At 46.6% G+C, this 21,497-nt stretch overlaps 1 protein-coding gene across 1 annotated transcript; it reads left to right on the top strand.

Annotated features, from left to right (window-relative positions):
• The first annotated feature begins 731 nt into the window (after nucleotides 1–731).
• Mfsd9 (major facilitator superfamily domain containing 9) lies at nucleotides 732–20,486 on the top strand. Its single transcript, XM_005359995.2, has 6 exons — nucleotides 732–877; nucleotides 5,046–5,133; nucleotides 6,333–6,376; nucleotides 9,768–9,897; nucleotides 12,910–13,119; nucleotides 17,487–20,486. The coding sequence occupies exons 1-6, from the start codon at nucleotides 740–742 to the stop codon at nucleotides 18,278–18,280; spliced, it is 1,404 nt and encodes a 467-aa protein (XP_005360052.1). The 5' UTR covers nucleotides 732–739; the 3' UTR covers nucleotides 18,281–20,486.
• The last annotated feature ends 1,011 nt before the right edge of the window (nucleotides 20,487–21,497 follow it).

Genomic DNA, 21,497 nt, shown 5'->3' with positions numbered 1-21,497 from the left:
TTGCTGCAACTCTTCAAAGCTTGGACAATTTAGCTTCTTCCAAAGAGCCTCTCTCGAGCATTCCAGACTCTACCTTGTGGGTCTGCACACCAAGACCCACCCTTCCATATGTCACGTGTCCTATAACTTTTTGCGTTTCTCTATTGTACGTTTTTATTCATAATTAAAGCTTTTCCTGTGCCTATTGTTACTCCGTGAGGCTGTAAGCCCAACTCAGAACACTTTTTTTTTTGTCCCGTTTTCCTTGCAGAGTGACAAAGTGTTGTCTAATCCTGTATAGACGTCTCACGGATCTAGAAGTCGGTCTACATTACCACCCACGGTTTTTCAAGTGCACAGCAAAGCTTCCACAGCCACCTTAACTTGCTCCAAATTTGTTAAGCCAAATAGAAAGTAAGGCCCTGGGTCTTACTTCAAGCCAAAGAGGGCTACCACGGAGGAAAACTTACTACTAGCAAAAAGACACATCCCCTCCTGCCTTACACCACCAGGGATCAAGAAAAGACGGTATCATTCATTTTTTTCACAAACGTTTGTGAACGTTGTCCAGTGAAGCTACCTGCAGTACCAAGCGCAGCAGCAGAGGAGCAGCCAGCCAGCGCCACAGCTTCCTTATCTTCCTTATGCGCAGGCGCACACCGAGCACTTCCGCCCTGGGCGTGGCCAACCCTGAGCGGGCCCACCGCGGGGGCGTGGCCTGCAATCGGCAGGGTCGTCCACACCCCCTGCGCGCGTGAGGATGGCGCTAGGGCTCCACGGTGGGCACGGGGCCTCGGGGCAGGGGCTGGTCTTGGAGACCTCAGCTACAGCAACAGCAGCTTCCGGTGCAGTGGGCTCCCGCCGCTTCCTGCTCTGTCTCTACCTGGTGGGGTTTTTGGTGAGTGCACGCACGCTCTGGGGCTGTGGAAAAGCCCTGAGTCTGTGCCAGACAAGAGATACTGGAAGAGCTGCTCTTACCTTAATTCCTGGGGATTTATACATCCCGAACCAGGAACCTGAAGTGTGCTGTCAGGTGCCTCTTCTTGCCCTTTCAGCCCTGACCTCAAGTGTGACTCCTTGACCCAGCCGCTTTGGAGGGTGACTGCAGGTGTTATTTGCAGAGACCTGTACAGGGCAGAGTCCAGAAGCTGCTGGAGGCAGCTAGGATATTAGGGGACACAGGCCTTTCCTCCACAGCAGGGGTCGGGAAGTCCCTGCTGAGGAACCCCTCTAGACAGGCAGCCTTGAAGTTTAAAATTGGAAGTTGCCTTGAATTACATACAACTGCCTTTTGGCAAAACGGCACGTGGTTTTGTTTTGTTATAATTTATGTGCATGCCTATATTGGTTTGGCTCACAAGTGGTCCTTTCCCCTGTAGAATGATGTCTTAGGATTTCTATTGCTACGACAAATCACCTTGACCAAAAAGCGAGTTGGGGAGAAAAGGGTTTATTTGGCTTACACTTCAGTCTTGCTGCTCATCACTGAGGGAAGTCAGGACAGGAACTCAAACAGGGCAGGATCGTGGAGGCAGGAGCTGATGCAAAGACTGTGGAGGGATGCTGCTTACTGGCTTGCTCAGCCTGCTTTCTTATAGAACCCAGGACCAGTAGCGCAGGGATGAGGTCATTCGCCGTGGATGAGGCCTTCCCCCATTGGTCACTAAATGAGAAAATGCCCTTTAGCTGGATCTCAAGGAGGCATTTTTCTGAGCTGAGGCTTCTTCCTCTCTGATGACTCTTGCTTGCGTCCACATTGACACGGAAAAAGCAGCCAGTACAAATGAGAAGCTTAAGAAGAACTCATGCTGCAACCATCCATCCTCCTATTAATTTAATTAATATTCATGAAGTTTCTGCTATGTGGTATGTACCCTGGAGCTCTGATGTCATAGGCAGCTTCTGCTTCTAGAGATTTAATAGTCTTAGTGGTAAAGTTAAGTTGGTAGTCCTGGGCCATTTTCAGTACAGGGTCCCTTATTCACGCTCATTCCTCTTTCAAGTCTAGGTTTGGTTGCTTGGTTCAATGGGCCTGGTTATAAGTCAGTGGAGCACCCTACCGGTATTTCCTCATCAGGCAAAGGAACCAATTAGTTGAAAGGTCAATGGTAGAAGGCTTTGTGGCTAGTATCTGATCAGCACGGAACCTGATAGACAGGAACTTTCTGTGGCCCGATGGAGCCTCCTATTTCTCCCCCGACTGATGGGTCTCTAGAATTGGGAATTAGGATGTAGAACCGTGTAGGTGAGAAACAGAGGCACAGTCTCAGTTAGGCTTGAAAAGAATCCGCAGTTGTCAGAGGTTGTTCAATTAATATTTGCCAGAAGGAAAGCAGAATACACCAAATGTCTGTGTTTACAGAGCCAGGAGAGACACTGAGGACCATGCCTTAGAGAGGGCTCTGTCTACAGTGAGCTTTCAGGCTCTGAGACACAATCTCCCACTTAGGTTCCATGCCTTTAACTTAAGAGCCCAAGCTGTCCCATCAGCACCCCCCCACACGCCGTGTGTGTGTGTGTGTGTGTGTGTGTGTGTGTGTGTGTGTGTCTGTGTCTGTGTGTGTGATATGTGGAATTCAAAGGTAGTGAATGTGGCTTGTTCCAAAAAGGTTGTTGACTGCCATCCACTTGGGGTGATGTGTATCCCGAACCCACTGAGGTGCCATCCACTTGGGGTGATGTGTATCCCCAACTTACTGAGGTGCTACTGCAAAGGGCACCTAGGTTGTGTCAGATGAAAAGGACTCAGGCCATCACTTGGAACATGCAGATTTTACCCGGAGGGTATCAGCAACTACCAGGAGCCAGCATTCTGAATAGTTTGAGGATTACAGAGAAATAAAGCAGTTCATACATCATTCATTATGTGCAGCCTTCCAACCCAGACTTGGATAGTCACAGCCTCTCTTCTGCTTGCCATATGCTGTGCACATGGTAAATCTAGTCTGATGTAAAATTTTGGGAAATGCAATAATATATTAAAGCGCATATCCTGAGAGAAACACATATGATTTTCAAATACTTTTTAAAAAGATTAAGGATTTTTTTTGTCAATGAAAAATGTTGTAAAGAGTTTGATCATGTGTGATTTTATATATCTTTGAAGGAGCTAATGCTGACTTATTAAGTAACATCTAAGAGGTATTACACACAGCTTACTTACGATTTTCATAGATTTAGCAGCCCCCATAGGCTTGGCGAACGGGTTTCTGATTGGAAGAGGAAGAGCACAAGGTTAAAGAAGTCATTTGCCAAATGTTCTAGTTTTTATGCTTGACATTTTGAGGTTTTAATTTATTTCACGGGGAACAGTAAGGTCCTTCATTTGGCTCATTTTGGTTAGCAAGCTAAGATGATGCTGTGTTGAGGAAGAATGTTTCAGGATATCTGATTATAAAGATATGTCACTGTGATTGCTTTAATAAACAGCCTAATGACCAATAGCTAGGCAGGAGGTATAAGCCAAACTTCCGGGAGAGAGAGGGAGAGGGGGAGAGATGAATCTCGGCCCCGGAGAGAGACTCAAGAGGTCATGGAGAGGAAACAGGAGGAACAGGATGGAAGAGAGGAAAACAGCCATGTGGAAGAAAGCAGATGAATACAGACGGGTTCATTTAAGTTCTAAGAGCTGGTTGAGACAAGCCTAAGCTAAAGGCCAACTCATTTATAATGAATAAGAAGTTTCCACGTCATCATTTGGGGCTGGCGGTGAAAAAGAAAGTCGGTCTGCAGTGCCGAGATCTGTAACTTTGTTTCCTGTTCTCCAGACACTTGGTCAATTTCTGTTCCCTCTTCCCGGCCTGTAGCAGGTGACAGTTCATCTTCATTGAGATAGCCCACCAGCAGAGAAACACTGGGTTTCATTCCCTGTAAAAGGCCCCGGAAGCGTAACTGTATTCCTCGGTTTCCATTGGGAAATGCTGATGTGCAGGGAGAGGTTAGGCGGCCCCATCAAGCTGGCTTCCTTAAGAATGGTTGCGATGTGTAGGAGATAATGGAGCTCTGTAGAACGTGGGGGTCAGGAAGGAACTGCTCATTATAGTAAAGGGGAAGACATTTTAGATGAAAACTTCCTGAGAAGAAGGAGTCTGCAGCCAGCGTTCCTGGTAAAAAAATGATGTTATTTTAAATTCGTAAGGTACTAAAATAATATCGCCAGCTCTTGCTGATGAGCCTATATATTTTCATAATTACCTTAGTCTGTATCAGTATTTTACCAGCATTCTGTCTTCCTCATGCTTTCCTGGGCTTGCCAGGTATTATTGATATGTGTCAGATTTTAAAACCTAGCGTGGTAAAACAAGATTATATTATCAGTGCTCAGGAAACTGAGGAAAGAGGCCATCCTGGGCTATATAGTGAGAATGACTGTCTGGGGAATTTGTGGATGGAATATAAAATGATTTTTAAAAACAGACTGTCTCAAAAAGTACAGGCTTTAACGAAAAGTCCCATTAATTTCTTTCGGTAACTGGAGGGATTTGTATTTATTTATTTATGTATTTATGTATTTATTTATTTATTTATTTATTTTCTTTTTCGAGACAGGGTTTCTCTGTGTAGCTTTGGTGCTTTTTCAGGAACTAGCTCTGTAGACCAGGCTGGCCCCAAACTCACAGAGATCCACCTGCCCCTGTCTCCCAAGTGCTGGGATTAAAGGCGTGCGCCACCACCACTTTACTGAAGCACAAAACACTTTACCAGTGAACACAAACAGCCCCTCCATCCATACCCTTCTCCACAGAACACGGTGGTTTCTCAGTTCTTTCTTGCTTTGTTTCAGGGGAGGGACTTCCATTGCCCATTCTTCTCAGGCCAATCACAAAGAAGCAGCAATGCTAATGAAAACTGATCCTAACTGTGTGTCCAGACAGCATGGGTTTTAGACTTACCTGGATTCTATCACACACCTGGTTGCTGTGGCCCTACTGTTATGGTTCTTCTTTTCTGAGAAGTTTAGATGTGGGTTTGATGTTTGGAATTGACTTACAGTTTTAGAATCACCAGTTTAAGCGCGGCTAAGCTTCAGTACTAACTGGAGTCCTTTGGGTTTTGGCTTCTCACAGGATTTGTTCGGTGTCAGTATGGTTGTCCCATTGTTGAGTCTTCATGTCAAGTCCCTTGGAGTAAGTCCTATAGTTGCTGGAGTGGTGGGTAAGTGTCTAATACTGTTGATTTGCAAAGGACACAATTTCAGATCCTCTGAAATAACTCAGCCCTTGACCAGATATCACCCAAAAGGAAACAGGAAATGAATTGACTTTGCAGAACATCTCTGAGTACCACCGTGGAATAAATGGGATTGATCTTTTCCCAGAAAGGCTTTGAGACTTGAGTTTTTGCCACATCCCATCCTGATGGAAGCTCTGCTTCCTGGGCCTCTGGGAGTTTGGGCTGTGTATGTTGAAGGTGAGGCATGGCTTCCTGTCAACAAGCATAGTTCTGGAACTTAATATGATGCCACAGGGGCGATGTATGGAAGTCATACCTGATGCAAAGGTTTTCAGTGACCTCCTTGGGAAACTAGTTCCAAACTTCCCATACCACTAGCACATCTCAGAAGCCCATGAAGTTTCTGCCCATGCAGCATGCAATTCCATCCCAAATTTATTCATTTGTGAAAGAGGCAGGAGTATCCAGGGCTTAGAATTGTGCATGCTAAATACTGAAAAACCCATAGTACTCACAGCCCTTGAATCCTTCACAAGTTGGAGAAGAAATCAGGCAGTTTTCTACATCACCTTGTTATAGTTTGATCCCTCTCTGTCTTTTTTTTTCCCTCAAGATACGTACATTGAATTTTGCTGCCCATCTGGTAGCGTATAGACCTTTAGGAAAAGCCGAATGGGTCTGTTACATAATAAAGGAAGGGAAATAACTTCGTAAAACTTTGTTAAGTTTGTTATATAACTAAAGCTTCTCTTTAAATTTTGCTCATTTTTAACTGTTCTGTGTTGTTGCTGTTTCCATGTATTATTTGCGGCATTTCCATTTACGAATGTAATGGACTCACTTATGTTCTAATCTTTAAAATGCTTGATGCATACACACACACACACACACACACACACACACACACACGAATGATGAATGAGCTGGTGTTAAAAATTCAGCGCTCAATCCTGTTTTTCCAGGATTTCGGTTTTTACTAAGACCAGCACTAGGTTCGGGGTCCCTAAGACTGGCCCTTGCTTATCCTCGTTTTTATTTTGAAGGCTTTTAAAAATTTTGCAGAGAGGTGTAGAGCAGTTTAGCTCCCCTTCCCTCAGTTTCCTGCTGATTCCTCCCTGATGGTTGCACAGTCGTCTGGCCACACCCAGCTGCCTTCCCTAACCTTGCTGATTGTCTTGCAGGCTCCTCTTATGGCATTTTGCAGTTCTTCTCCAGCACCTTTGTGGTAAGTTAACTTCTTTAGTACGTTATCCTCCATCCAGTACTTCCGTGGTACGTTATCCTCCATCCAGTACTTCCGTGGTACGTTATCCTCCGTCCAGTACTTCCGTGGTATGTTTTCCTCCATCCAGTACCTCCTTGGTACATCATCATCCATCCAGTACCTCTGTGGTACGTTATCCTCCATCTAGTACCTCCGTGGTATGTTATCTTCCATCCAGTACCTCTGTGGTACATTATCCTCCATCCAGTACCTCCGTGGTACATCATCATCCATCTAGTACCTCCGTGGTACGTTATCTTCCATCCAGTATCTCCATGGTATGTTATCCTCCATCCAGTACCTCTATAGTATATTATCCTCCATCCAGTACCTCCGTGGTACGTTATCCTCCATCCAGTACCTCTATAGTATATTATCTTCCATCCAGTACCTCTGTGGTACATCATCATCCATCTAGTACCTCCGTGGTACGTTATCCTCCATCCAGTACCTCCGTGGTACATTATCCTCCATCCAGTACCTCTGTAGTACATTATCCTCCATCAAGTTCTGCTCTATCTGGCAGCCCATAGTCACATACCACTGGGGATCATCCACATGGTGCTAATAAACTGGGAGGTTTGAGGGTTACTGAGTACTGGATGTACAGATGGTTAGGAGATAGGAGGAAGACTAGAATCCTGTCCTCCGCCCTTCTTTGTCCTATGGGAAGTTGCGTGCTTCAAAGACCCAAATGGCGTCTTCTGCAAGGCACACTGAGCCAGTAGTACACCTTGGGGAGAAGGAGTATTACATTTATAATATGCCATCCCTGTCATCCAGGGATGATTTTTGTACTGGAGAAAAGAATGTAAACAGAATTTACCACCTACATTATTCATTTTACGTAATCGACATCAGTCAAACCCGCCTGCATTTCTGGCATTCTGTGTGGAAGTGTGTACACTGAGCTAAGTTCCTCCTCATATATGAGAGCACTCGGCAGAAACCACTCTAATGTATAGGTTAGATCCAAAAAATGGAGTAGGGGGATTTGGTTTTCTCCCTCTTCCTGGCCATTCGGTAGCGTGCAATCCAGAGACTGTCATTGAGCATCCCTGACTGTCTCCCTAAACCAGCCCACAGGGCATGCTGGAGACCCCAGGGTCCATCAGTTGGGAGTTCATAGTCATCTGCTTATTCTCACAGATTGACAGCTATGGCTGATTGAAGCAGCAGGCTAGCATCTCACAGTTAGTAGACTTGTGTTTTCCTTGTTGCTTCCTTGTTAAGGGATAAGTAAATTTAAAAGAAATTGAATAGGATTCTGTAATAAATTGTTAAATAGGTAAATAATTACTCCCTGGTTTATCTTTCATTTAAGTTTTAAGACCCTAAACTTGTAGGTACTGAAGAGAGGATTCAGCAGTTGGGAGTACTTTCAGAGGACCCAGGCCTCAGCTCTTAGCATTACATGACAGACAGCTCAAAATTGTCTGGCCAGGGAATACAGTCTCTCTGTGTGTCTTTTTTTTTTTCTTTTTTTCTTTCTGTGTAACTGTTTGTGTCCTGAAAGTCCCTAGGTAGACCAGGTTGGTCTTGAACCTGCAGAGATTTGTCTGCCCCTCAAGTGCTGGGAGTAACAGCATGTGCCTCTGTGCCTAGCCCAATCCAATGCCTTTTGTCCCCCTCAGACACTGCGCCCACATGTGATACAGGCATCTATACAGGGAAAACACTCAGGCACATAAAACAAAAATAAGTGCATCTTTTAAAATGTCCAGTTTACATAACACTCAAGTTTATTCTCACTTGACTTTGTAACATTCCAGTTCCTAGCTCCCTTTTATAATTGAAGGAAGTTAAGACTCACAGCCTTTAAGTAATTTGACTCTATCATCTAATCTCAGATTCCAGAATGAAATTATGTTTTTTTTTTTCCCTAAAAGTCCCTGGCCATTACTTTGCTGGTGAGAGAAGGTGAATAGCAGGGCTGTGACATAGTGATGTAGTGCCTCTTGGTGTGCCAAGGTGCCTTCTCGGCTCTCCTCTGCACAGTCAGAGAGCTGCCTAGAGCCGCCCGTCAGGCACCATGTGTGTCTCACACTCATGTGAGGAAAAGATGTAGGGACTTTTAACCAATCCTCCGCTGCTTCATTTGGAAATTCAATCCCAAAGTCTTCCTGTGTCTGGATCTCAGATCTCAGGGCAGAGATGGTGGTACAGGCTAGTCCTCCAATGCTCCTCTCCTCCCTCCTGCTGGCCTCTGGCTTCCTAGGATGAAGATCAGGTAGAGGGAGTGATAAGTGATCAGGGTTGAACTCAGACAGCTTGGCCCAGAACCCAGGGTATAGAACTATCTGATTATACCACTAACCCATGACACAAGGTGGTCCATGCTTGGAAGAATGTGGAGCCATCTCTGAAACCCTTTGAAGTAAAGACTGGGGGAAAGGGATTGATAGCATTTGTAGGATGTTTGTATTGGGGCAGGATTTACCATTGGAACGTTTTACAGAGCAAAGTGAAGATTTAGTAACTGTTTCTATCTTTAAATTCACATCTGGAGTTCCTAAGGTGAACAGGTGTGTTTGGCTTTTGGCAAGAAGAGGTGGGCTGAGGTTCCGTGGTTAACTGGAGATGGTGGGGAATGTGGCTCTTCACTAAATCTCGAGGGAAGCAGGACACAGTGCCAGTCCCCTTCCAGCAAGGGTGAAGGAAGTACTCTCTAACTCTCCTGTAGCTTACAGAGCTACTCAGGTCCCACACCTTGGTGAGGTACTAACCTGGAAGAAGAGAAGGAAGAGCTAACAGGCTGACTACACCCCAGGCAGGGATTTGGTACACTCTGACTGGCGCTTCATCCTGCTACAAGGCTGGCTATATTTTTAGCTGGGGTGTGGCTGTGAGGGAAGGGAGGAAGTATACGAACAATTAGAGAGCTGGCCTGGACCCCTGCCCACCTTGCCCTCCACCCTGGGCAGGACCACCCTCTCTGGGCCCTCTTTCTCCTACTCTGGCCTGTGCTTGCATAGATTTGGGACCATGAAAGTTGTTTGTTTTTTTTTTTTCCTATTTACTTTCTTTTTCAGTATTTTTTTAAACAACCTAGTTTCTGGGGAGTGTAGCTGCCTAAAACAATAAAAATGAAGACAAAAATGAGGCTTTGGAAGTTAGCCTGGCATTTCGCCTTCCAGTGAATCTCTCAGCTACTAGATCATCAGGCATCTTGTTGGATGTGGCATTTTTGTGTCACTCACCTTGTGGGATGGGCTAGAGAAAGTAGCATGTGTGGTACATGCCATGGCAGGACTGTAGCCCTATCCCACTCCCTGGCATGTCCATGGCCCATATTGTACTGGTGTCTGTATGGTGGTGGTTGCTATTGGAGACCTTTGCTTGTTCCTGTCAGGGCTGCTGGAGTGATGTGGTTGGAAGACGGTCCTCCTTGCTGGCATGCATTCTGCTCAGTGCCCTGGGTTATCTCCTACTTGGAGTGTCTACCAACGTGTTCCTGTTTACTCTGGCTAGAGTCCCTGCGGGTGAGTTCTTTCCCACCCCCCAGAAGTAAATTTCTCTATAGAAACCTGAGCCTGCTTAATAATGCCTCTTCGGTAAGAGCTTAGCTTCAGAGGCCAATGGCCATAGTTGTGACAACAGTAACCGTTTGAGCAGTGGCTGCTGTTTATTAAGCATTTACTATCGGCAGACCATCTGGTAGCTTACCCAAAGCTGCCACCATCGCTCAGGTCAGATCCTATCAGAGATTCGTTTAGTGTGCATGACTCTGCCGCACCTGACCTGTCTCTTCCCCGTCGCCCTCCCTCTCCACGTCTGTTCAGACAATTAAGAGCATGTGAGATGTCTTTTGGCCCGCACTGTGATTCGCTCTGAGACAGCTCAGTGGTGCAGCCCTCTGGAAAGCAGACTGCTGCCTGAAGGAGAGTCTGCATTTCTATATGCGGAGGACCTGCAGCTGACCCCCTCCCTCCAGACTGCTCTTGACTGTTGCTGACACCGTGGAATTGCTGTCATCTTTCCCTGAGATGCTTTACCCACTCTTGGAAACCGCACTGTTAGGCGGTTTCCGCTATGGAAACTGTATCCGTCCTTGCCTTTCTTAGCGTCCAGAGCCCCGCATCTCACCAGTTTTCTTTCCCTAGCTAGTGTCGCATGGACAGACATCGTGACCCTAATCACAAGGCCCTCGTTAAGTCAGCTACTTGTTCCACACTAACACCCCGGAGAGCAGAGCGCTCCACCACTAGCAAAACCGTCGTGCCATTTCTGTGACCTGCACTCAGAACACGAAAGCTGTGGAGGCACCTCCCACATTTAAATCAGCGGTTTTGCTGTCGGCTTTACATTTACAAGTTCTTCAAGTGTGGTCCACGATCCTCACACACCCCAGCACTCCGAGATTCAAGATTATAGTTAGCGTCTGTTCACACGCATCTTTGTGTGCATTTATCATGTCATTGTTTGTGCGCAGTGGCTCTCAGGACTGCACCTCACTATACTCTACCATTCTCTCTCACCTCCTCTTCCTAGTTCTCTACAAACTTTGTAGGGAGGCGAGTGAGAACCCAAATCTGTTTGCAAAGCAGGTAGAGATATAAGAGGAGGGTGGGATTATTTTCCCTTGGTATGAGTGGCCCAGTCCAAACAGCCATGTTTCTAACGCATGGACATCATGGTCTTTGCAAACAGGAGTAGTCCTAGATTCCTTCATGCCCCCACCTGACCCTTCCCAGTGTCTGGGGATCAGGAATGAGAGGGAGTGCTGGGAACGTTGCCAGGCTTCTGGTTTTGCGGTGGGTTGTAGACTCGGATCCTGTGATCCCGATGTTGTGCCTGCATTAGACATCTGTTCTTCCGTTCCCAGCCTCTAAAGAGCTCTGCCTCACCCAGTTTTCCTTCCGTCATAAGGTGAACCCAGCATGGCTATGATTTCAAAGAAATGCATGAAGTCCCTTAAAGAGGTCCTGAAATTTTTTCCCCCAGCCCAGCCCTTCTTCATACTTCAGAGAACAAGGCTAGAAAGATGCTAAGCAATTCTAAAAGGGATCTGTAAGTTTGTTTCCAGAAGAGCTATCCAGTGTGTCCAGTGCACATATTCTCATTCTGAGCCAGAAACTAGGAGTACACTTGGCAGCACCATGCTGGGCCAAGCAAGATCCCATAAAGAGGCCGGCGGAGGCCACTGTGTTGAGTCACAGCTTGGAATGATGGGCAGCGATCTGCAGGGAGCTTATATTAGCTTGTATTACATGCCGATCAAAGTGGCAGGTGACCCATTCCCAGGGTCTGTCAGTCTGGTCATAAGTATTCCTCACATGTACATCAGCTAATCCTCTGCAGCATACAAGCATGCTTAAGCCATTGGGTAGCCAGCAGACAAATTCACAAGTCTTAGACTAGTAGGAAGCAGTTGGCTTTGGTTAGATGAAGCCAGCATCGCATGCACTGGTGTCTTACGAGCGTGTGGCAGTTGGTGTTGGTTAGATGGAAATGCCTCATGTTCCTCCTCATGTGTATCCTCTCCGCTCTCCCTGCCCATATTCCTCATTACCCCCTATTACATTCTCTATAGTCTACCCCCAAAAAACCCATGTTCCACGAGGGTGGATTTAGCGATTTGTGTTTGTTTGGTTGTTGCCGTTTTGCTCCATTTGGTTAGCTCGTTGCTTTATCCACAGGGTGAGATTAGTAGGTAGGTAGGTGTGCAGTAATAGTTTGCAGCGAGGGAGGGAGAAGGCATGCTCACCAGGTAACTATGAGGAAGCCACCCCATTGTGTGGTTAAGGGTTTCATTATAGGTAAAAGAGAGAAAATATCCAGAGAAGACAGGGAGAGACGTAGGCTGGGGGTTCCAGGAGAATGGGGGAGAAGAGTGGAGATAGGAAGATAGGAAGAGATAGCGAGAAAAGGAGAATAAAGGACCGCAAGAGATAGAGAAGAAGAGACAATACAGTGAGAAGAGTGGGGCACTGGGGAAAACCTTGCCATTCGCAGGAAAATGAGGGAAGTAGGTGCTGGCATGAACTTTGGTGTGTCTAGCAGGTGCTTGCGGTACTGAGGAAGCCTGAAGCCCAGCATGGACTTTGAATATGAACCACAGGAAGCCATTTGTCCCTTCTGCCAGAAGTAAGGAAATGACTCCTTTGGCAGATGGGAACTTCTTCACAAGTCACTTTTATTTAACTGCCAGAATTCTTCCTGTAGCTCACGTTGAGCTCATGTATGGATATTTGGAATGCCGAGACCTAACAGCCACCAGGAATTTCAAATGGATAACAAGGAATGGTTGGGGTGTCATTACCAGATATAGCCAAGCTGAAGTCGAAGGCACTCCATGCTAGAGACAAGGTGACCAACCATTATTGACTCTGGCTTTGGATTCCATTTATATTGGCATGAGTTCTGCCCGCCGTAGTGGTCCAGAGAAAAAGCTAGCAAGGATTCCATTTGGGGCAGGGAGGAAGGGTAGCGCAGAGGGGTCAGCCCCTTCCCGAGTGCAGACAGTTACAGAGCACATTTCTTCTCCCTTGCAGGTATTTTTAAACACACCCTCTCCATCTCCAGGGCACTGCTTTCTGACCTGGTCACAGAGAAGGAACGACCCCTGGTCCTGGGACAGTTCAACACAGCCTCAGGCGTGGGCTTCATCCTGGGACCTGTTGTTGGCGGGTATCTGACAGAGCTGGACGGTGGGTTCTACGTGACGGCGCTCATCTGCTGCTCAGTCTTCCTCCTCAATGCTGGTGAGTTAAGCACACGCACCCAGTCTACCTACTTCTAGCTTCTTGTGATATTTATTAATACAGAATGGGTCCATGTATGGCTAGGGGAATGGCTCAGGGATGAAGAACTCTTCCTGCCCTCACAGAGGACCAGAGTAGGATTCTCAGCAGCTGTATTGGTGGCTCACAGCTCTCTGTAACTTGAGCTCCAAGAAATGTGGTATCCCTCTTCTGACCCCGTGGGCCTCACTGTGCAAGTGCAACTCATACAGACACATACATTCACACACCCATTAATAAAATAGTATTACTAATAATAGACTAGGCAGAGTCATTGTTCAAGAACGAACGTTAACTTGAAGGTGCTCTCTGCTGGTCCCAGTGACCCGAGGAGTTTGTGTCCCCACCAGCACTGTGCGGGCTTCCCTTCCTTCTGCATCTCCACTCTCACTGTTTTTGTAGCTGTGATCATCCAATTAGAGGAGGAGTGAGCATCCTACGGTGGCTTTGACTTGAACGTCCATTTGTTGATGATGTTGGGTGCCATTTTGCTGACCATTTGATGGAGAAGCATATAGTCTTTTGCTAAATCTTGTTTTATTTTGTTTTGTCTTTGTGCTGTTGAGTTGTATAGCTAGTATATTAGCTTTAAAAAATACTTTATGAAAGTTTAATCACTATAATATTATTATACATGTGAAATACTTGGGATACTAAGATAAAACATAAGTAGGCCATAAGCAGCAGTGCAAAATGGCAAATTTTGATGATTTTCCCAATCTACTATCTGGGAAACACTTATTCTTCAGATGAATTAGTTCTATAATTTAATTGTTTAAGAATCCCATACATGGGGGCTGGAGAGATGGCTCAGTGGTTAAGAGCACTGACTGCTCTTCCAGAGGTCCTGAGTTCAGTTCCCAGCAACCACATGGTGGCTCACAACCATCTGTAATGAGATCTGGCACCCTCTTCTAATGTGTGGGCATACATGGAGGCAGAATGTTGTATACTTAATAAATAAATCTTTAAAAAAAAAGAATCCCATACATTATATTTCGAGGAAATTTATCACTCCCAAGATACATTCCCCTATTCCATACTCAACCAGCTTGTGTCTTCATTGAAAAAACAAAACATTAGTGCTGCCTGTATGCTCTTAAGTGTGTCAGTGCACTGGAGGGTGTTAGACCTACCAGGGGCCGCACCCCTAGGTTAAACTCTCTCTCTCCTGGCCGGCAGCAGTCACCAGTAGCTGCTCACCTGAAGTGGGACTTTGTGCCCACCTCCCTCCTCCACGCTGGGGTTTTGTCCGACTTAATATTAACTTTTTTATCACCAGATACTGGAGTTGGAAATAACAGCTATTCTTTACATTGCCCTTTGCCTTCAGAGACTGTTTCTCCTGCAGTGCGGAAGGGCTTTGGTTTGCTCTAGGTCTGCTGCCCCTTTGTGCATTGGTTGCCTGTCTTCATGGTAGCATACCCAGAAACGCCAATGCCAAGTCCAGTTCTCAGAAGCCACCTGCCCCCCCCCCCTTTCCTTCCTCTTTAATCCATTTCGAACTCACTTTTGTGTGTGACATATGACAGGGACCAATTCCATTATCTTGCATGATGTGTATTATCTTAGTTATAAGTTATATGAAAACATCTCTATTTTTAATAGAGCTGTTAAATTTTTCAATAAAATATGGAAGTTTAAAACAGCAGCTATGCATTTTCCTGCCACAACCTCCTTAATGCCCCCATCTCGGCGTCATGGTTTTATTTATCCTTCACAGTGATGGCAATGCCATGGTGCCTCTGCCACCTGCACCGCCACGCAGCCTTCCCGGCCTACCTCCCAAGTGCAGGCGGGTCCCACAGGAAGGCTTTGCACCGAGTTCGTCCTCTGCTAGGCACATATTATTTTCATGTGTGTGTCTCTCCCAGCTCTCTTCTTCTGGTCCTTCTCTTCTCAGCCATTCACCTCACTTGTCTTTGCCTGTTCATTCTGAACAAAACCAGACAAGGGGTCCTTCATAGCACTTCCAAAATTCCGTTACTGTTTCCGTTTCATGCTTTTTTTAAAAAAAATATTGTTTAAAAGTACATTTTAATTAAAATATAATTAGATCTCTTCCCCCTTCGCTTTCCTCCTCCCAGCCCTTCCATGTCCCCTCTGCTCACTGTCACAATGATAGCAGCTTCTTTTTGATTGCTGTTGAGCAGCGTGCATGACTGCGTGTTTATGTGTGGTGAATTCTCGCACGAGGACACAGCTGACCTGGTGAAGGTGGTGGCTGTTTGGTTTGGAGAACAACGTACTATCTCTTTGGAGCCCAGTAAAAGTGCTGCTTGGAATTCAGCCTCATGAACATGTAGACCCATGTATCGGCGTAAATAAATGCAAGGCAGATATTAAAGAATATATACAGTTTTAATGTTTAAACAAACTTACAGAACCGAGGTTCCCGTCTGTAGCCGTTTCACAGGAGGCAGGAAAAAGAGGGAGCGCGCAGGCTCCGAGAGCCCAATTTATCAGTCAACATTCGCCCGAGGCAAACCCGCCCCCTAAAGGGGCTGGCTTAACCCTACAGACCTACGTGGATCTATTAGGAATGTGGAGTTGCATGCATTCCCAGCCACAGTGACTGACGTACTAGAGATCTCTTTCTTGCCACTTTAAACATCTGGGACTAGGCAAGCTGAGGCAATGCAGGGCATCCCAAAGACATGGGGAAACGACCAGGCTAGGCAGAGAGTCCTGGTGCCTTCACCTGGGCAGCCGCTGGTTTTCCCATTCTGGGACTGCCCTCAGACCTTCTGCTCTAACTGGTGCTTTTCCAGCTAGGAAAGCAGGCTGTGGTACCTACCAGACTCGCACTCATTTCCTGCCTTGCTGTTTATTCATGCAGATGTTAGAATGTCTCTTCTGTTTTCTCACCTACTGTGCGCTAGCAGAACTCATGGCCTTGCTACAGGAACCAGGGAGACTTTGCACAGAAGCAGTTCTAACCAAGTATCATCATCATCATGATTTTGAGACAAGGTCTCTTGTAGCCCAGGTTAACCTCCAACTTGTTATGTAGCTGAAGATGACTCTGATCCTCCTGCCCCTGTCCCCTGGATGCTGGGATTCCAGGTGTGTGTCACCATCTTCACTTCATGTTAGGATAGAACCGGGGCCTTGTGCACACTAGACAAGCATTCTATTAACTAAGCTGCACCCTCAGCCCCTTATTTTATTCTTTTAATTCTACTCTTATCCTGAGACTCTCAACAATACTTTTTTTGTTCCTTGATAAAATGGTCCTCTTAAAGGTAAGAGTGGACTAAAAAAAAAAAAAAAAACAAACCACCAGGTCTATGATTAATTGTGGTTCCTTTTTTGTCGTGAAAGTGTTCCTGACTGAAATCGTTACACAGTATTGGACAAAGCCATGTACTCATGCGGCTGTTGAAAACAACGTGAAGCACCCATAGGGTCAGACTGAACTCGGAGTACAGAAAGACCATTAAAAGATATGCTTGGAAAAAAATGTCTTAGAATAGGGAACATGAGCTCAACTCTAAGGAATTTTCTGAGCATGGATGGCTAAGAGTTCCTTAAAAGACTCAAGGCAGAAGCATGCCAGTCAAGGGGTCAGTGGTTGGCTTGTCTGAATGGCAATCTTATCTGCTGCCTAAGGCTGGGTGTCATGGTCCCTGTGCATGGCACTCTGTGGTTTTGCAGGTGTGATCTGTGAAAACAGCTGGTGGCCCCAGGTGGAGAAGAAGCCAGCTGGTGTTTTCTGATAGTCACTGCTTCCCAGCTCTCTCCTGGCCGTTGGCCACAGCCCATCATGGCTGTTCTAGCATCCTGTCCCTCTCTGAGCTTGGCCCTTACATTGTAAGCCAAGTTGCCTGTTGACTTGTCTGAATCTCCATTTATGGGTTTTATGAAGGCGGGGTTTTCACAGAGCTTTGGCTGGTCTATTTGTGCATTCCTGACGTCAGTAGCACACTGTAAAAGCACTCTGTAAACTGTGTGTGCTCAAACAATTGGACAGATGAGTGGACAGGGAGTTGGATAATTAGGAAGGCTGTTGAGAAAAGCATTTATATCTATACTAATGAATGTAAGAACATCTCTACGAAGTGATGGGACAGGAGAAGCCAGCACCCGAGCTGGGAAGACGGACTGCTTTGTGTGTATTTTCAGTAGATTTTATAAAGCTCAAGAGTCCATTGCGGGGGTTCTGGTGCCACAGCAGAACTGTGGGAATGGTGGGGAAGCTGGAATCAAGAACCAAATAAATATAGTATAAAGTACAGGTGAGTGATCTCATATAATACTCCTTTATGGAGCCACCATCAGAATTCAGCACACTGGCCGCGTTAACAGGTCTCTTGCCATGTTATTAGGTCTCGTCTGGGTGTTGCCTTGGAGAGAAACAACCCTCAAGAGCGCCGAGGATGCTTGGAGCTCGGATGAGAAGCACGCTACAGTGCCCAGAGAGTCAGCAGGTACAAGGCAGGGAGCAGCCACCCCCACTAAGGCCAGGAGGAGTGAGAAGAAAGTGCAGAAGCCCTGGCTTGAAGTCATGTCGGCCTTGAAGGACATGAAGAGCCTCCTATTTTCTGCACTGTGGGACATATTTCTCGTGCGGTTGCTGATGGGGGTGGCTGTCATGCTGTACTACAGTAATTTTGTCTTGGCCCTGGACGAGCGTTTCGGGGTGCGACCGAAGACCACCGGGTACCTCATCAGCTACACCAGTGCCCTGGGCACCCTGGCTGGCTTCGCCGTGGGGCCCATTCTCCGACTGTACAAGCACAACTCACACATGGTCCTGCTGCACTCCAGTGCCCTCACCTGCTCGCTGCTGCTGCTCTACTCCGTGGCCGGCACCATGCATGTGGTGGTCCTTTCCTCCACACTCCTGTCCTTCTCCACCTCCGTCGGGAGGACCTGCATCACTGACCTCCAGCTGAGTGCCGGCGGGGCCCAGGCCAGCGGCACCGTCATAGGTGTGGGCCAGTCCGTGACCGCAGCGGCTCGTGTCATTGCCCCTCTCCTCTCAGGGGTTGCCCAGGAGCTCAGCCCCTGCGGCCCCCCAAGCCTGGGTGCTGCTTTAGCCCTGGTGGCGGTTTTAATCATGTCACGAAACAAACCTCATTCCAGTGGGCACGGGAATGAGAAACTAAAACGGGAGTAGGGCGGATCGGGAGCACGTAGAGAAGCCGAGTTAGAAGCGGGCAAATCAGGGACAAAGACTGGTTGGTCAGAAGGGCGCTTCAGGGAGGGTGCCTGTCTAAGTGCAGTCATGGCTGCGGCCAGCCCTCACCTGCACAGGGATACCAGCAGGAGCGCCACAAGTCAGCCACAGACAGGAAAGTTTAGGTTGAGCACAGCTCGGCCCAGCATCGCATCGGTATTCAAAGCTTCCCTGAATGGCTTCTCTTCCCACCTGGGCCAGTAGAGTTAACATTTGCTTCCTGGAAAAGCAGCAGCTGCAAAGAGCTGAAAATGGTGGTGGGAGGGGCAACTGGCTTGCGGGAGGATGGGAGAGCCACCATGGAAGAAGCAATGTCCCAGTGAAATAGAGCTGCCAAGTTCATCTCATGTTGGTGAGTTTGGTGCAATGCAGATTTTCTGTTAAACCCAGAAGCCAAAAGTTGCTTCCCTATCAAAATCTCAGAGACTGGAGGAGCCGCTTTATTTAAATCAAGCTGTTGCTTTCTCCGCTGGTAAAATCTCAGATGCTGAACTCACCCCCAGACACATAGATGCACAGGCCTTTCAAGGCCAGATGTGGGGTTTTAAACACTGGTGGTCATTTCTCATGGGTGCGAGGGGCAGCTGAGGGCTGACAGACTTAACTCGTTTTGATTAAAGTAAAAGCTAGGGACTGCGCTGTTTTTATAGCTAACTGAACACGCCCCCCCCCGCCCCCGCCACTTATGCCTGCACTGTGGTAAACCACCTTTTCCACCCCTCACGAACCAGTCTGCGTTAGAGAGCAGCAGCTCTCTCTCTGGGTGGCATTCTCTGCTCTTTGGAACCAAGTCTCTTTGGACTTTGAGAAGATCTCTGATCTGGAAGCTTGGGCTCTGAGGAATTGGGTCCTTGTGGTGTTAACATGCTAGCCGGTAGTGAAGGAAAAACAAGAGTGCTGTTGGCATAAACGTTCCACACAGAGAAAGAGTCAAGGCCATCCCAAACCAGGGAAAGACAGGCTCTCCTGGGGCTTTTGAAAGGCACTGATTTGCTTTATCTCATTTGACTCTGGTGCCTGGGAAGAGCTAGGTTGATTAATGGGAGTGTGGATGTGTCCTTCCCCGGGACTTTAAGCCACCACTGTCCCAGCACCCAAGAGACGCCCAGAAGCGTCTCTGCTTCACAGACTCACATGGGCCAGCCGGTTGACCACTGGGGTTCCATTGATTGTTTAGGAGCATTACTTAGGGGCCCGCCTTCTCACGAACACCCCAAATTCACATTCCTTTTAATCCTCCTGATTATCCCACTAGTTTATTTTGCCCATTTTTACCCTCACATAGCACGTAATAGTGAGTGGCATTTTAATGCACTAATGTTTTATAACTCTAATGTTTACTATTTATAAATCAGAAGAAGGTGTTTCCGTAGTTTTAGAAGTTATAGGTAGGATAAACTCAAATATTTATGACAGTTGAAAGTACTTTTCAGCTTTTCCTCTTTGGCTGAAGAAAAAAAAAAGTTCTGTTTAAAGTTGTTTCCACTGTGAGTTTAACACAGGAGCTAAAAACTCTTTAGAGACCAAAGCATGGTATGAATGGCCATGCCCTCGTGCAGCATCTGAGTGTCTTGCAGACTGGGCTCAGAAGGACAATAGTGAATGGTTATTATGAGGTAATGAAGTAAGGTTTCAGAAGTGTTCTCCAAAGACTGTTTGCACTCTCAGAGACAGTGGGTTTTTTGTTTTGTTTTGTTTTTGTTTTTGTTTGTTTTACAAATGCTCATGGTAGCCATGTTTGTTTTTTAAAACCATAGCACTTTATTATTTAAGTTGAATCTATAAAATCAATGAGGCTTTAAAATTAATAAGAGACATGGAGAGCCTGAAATCCAGAATCAGCCCAGTATCTGGAGAAACGCTGGTATCCTCTAACAGTGACTTTAGTGATTTGTTGATCTGGTGGTTGTTTGTCTGATTGTTTGTTTGCTCTCCTTCGGTCAATGTGTTCTCACATTTTATCTTGTCTGCTGTCCCGTCCAGAGTATGGTCCATGGACCACCATGCCCTGCGATATGTCCAGGATCCAGCCCCAGTACATTCCTGCCAGGGACCACTCTGAGGAGCTGGCTAGCTGATTTGTTTATACAGAAAGCCTTGGTGGCCACTGATCTGGTGAATGGCATTTATGTTTCATGGAATAAAATCTCAGGGAAATTAAATCTTATTGGTTAACCTTTGTGTTGTGTTCTTTAAAGTCTCTTGCATGGCGTTCACAATCCTTTCTAAGGTTGAGCCACACAAATCTGTTTCTGTATAAGTGAAAAATACCTTCATATAGTTTAACTTGGAGCTGTGTGGAAATTTGCTTTAGAGATATGGAGTGTTTATGAAGGGAGCTACCCCCGCCCCGCATGCCAGCCACAGGTGAATGCCATGCAACAGGGCTCCCATGAAGCCCCATGTTTCAGAAAATATGACTTTCCCACAAAGCAGAAGGTGCCCAGCTCAGTCAGATGGATGAGAGAAAGATGGGGACCAGGGAGACATTTTTTGAAGGCTCAGCCCTAAACTGATTGGCCTGAACACTGACCTGTGCATCGTACTTTCTGGAGCCCACCAAAGGGGACAAGATAATGCAGGTTCTCTCCCTGGCTGCATGCCTTGACCCCCAAAGTCCAGACATTTAACACTCTTAGGATGGAGAATCACTGGGGAGAATCTGAAGAGGGCCGGGGAGCTCCCTTGCCATGCTCGGTAGAATAGTTGTATGGCTGATATGGACCACTGCTCCCAAACACATGATTTTAGTAAGATCATCTGGCTGGAGTAGGAGGTACGTAGATGCTGAGACAAAGCAGTGTGGACATGATACAGTGATCCATGTGATGCCAGGAAGGACAAATGGCTCTGTGGATATCAGGAGGCCAAGAGGAGAAGAAATCTGTGCTAGCCAGGTTGATGTCAACTTGCCATAAGCCAAAGTCAACTGAGAAAAAAGGAATTGCCTCCTTAAGATCAATCGGTAGGCAAACCTGCGGAGCATTCTTTAATTAGTGTCTAGTGTGGGAGAGTTCAGCCCATGTGAGTGGTGCCATCTGTGGACTGGTGGTCCTAGGTGCTATAAGAAAGTAGGCCCAGCAAGCCATAAGGTCCAAGCGAGGGGGCACAAGCCAGTAACAAGTGTTCTTCCATGGCCCCTGTGTTAGCTGCATCA

The sequence above is a fragment of the Microtus ochrogaster genome, linkage group LG2 (genome assembly GCF_000317375.1).
Source record: "Microtus ochrogaster isolate Prairie Vole_2 linkage group LG2, MicOch1.0, whole genome shotgun sequence".
In the NCBI taxonomy this organism is placed as follows: Eukaryota; Metazoa; Chordata; class Mammalia; order Rodentia; family Cricetidae; genus Microtus; species Microtus ochrogaster.
Note: the sequence above shows the minus strand (reverse complement) of the source record. Positions and strands in the feature narration are given on the sequence as shown.

What these genes read in the sequence shown, in the direction of transcription:
- Mfsd9 (XM_005359995.2), top strand. Translation starts at nt 740, where the DNA reads ATGGCGCTAGGGCTCCACGGTGGGCACGGGGCCTCGGGGCAGGGGCTG. An exon ending in TCTACCTGGTGGGGTTTTTG is followed by an intron (nt 878 to 5,045) that starts GTGAGTGCACGC and finishes GGCTTCTCACAG; the next exon opens with GATTTGTTCGGTGTCAGTAT. An exon ending in TATAGTTGCTGGAGTGGTGG is followed by an intron (nt 5,134 to 6,332) that starts GTAAGTGTCTAA and finishes ATTGTCTTGCAG; the next exon opens with GCTCCTCTTATGGCATTTTG.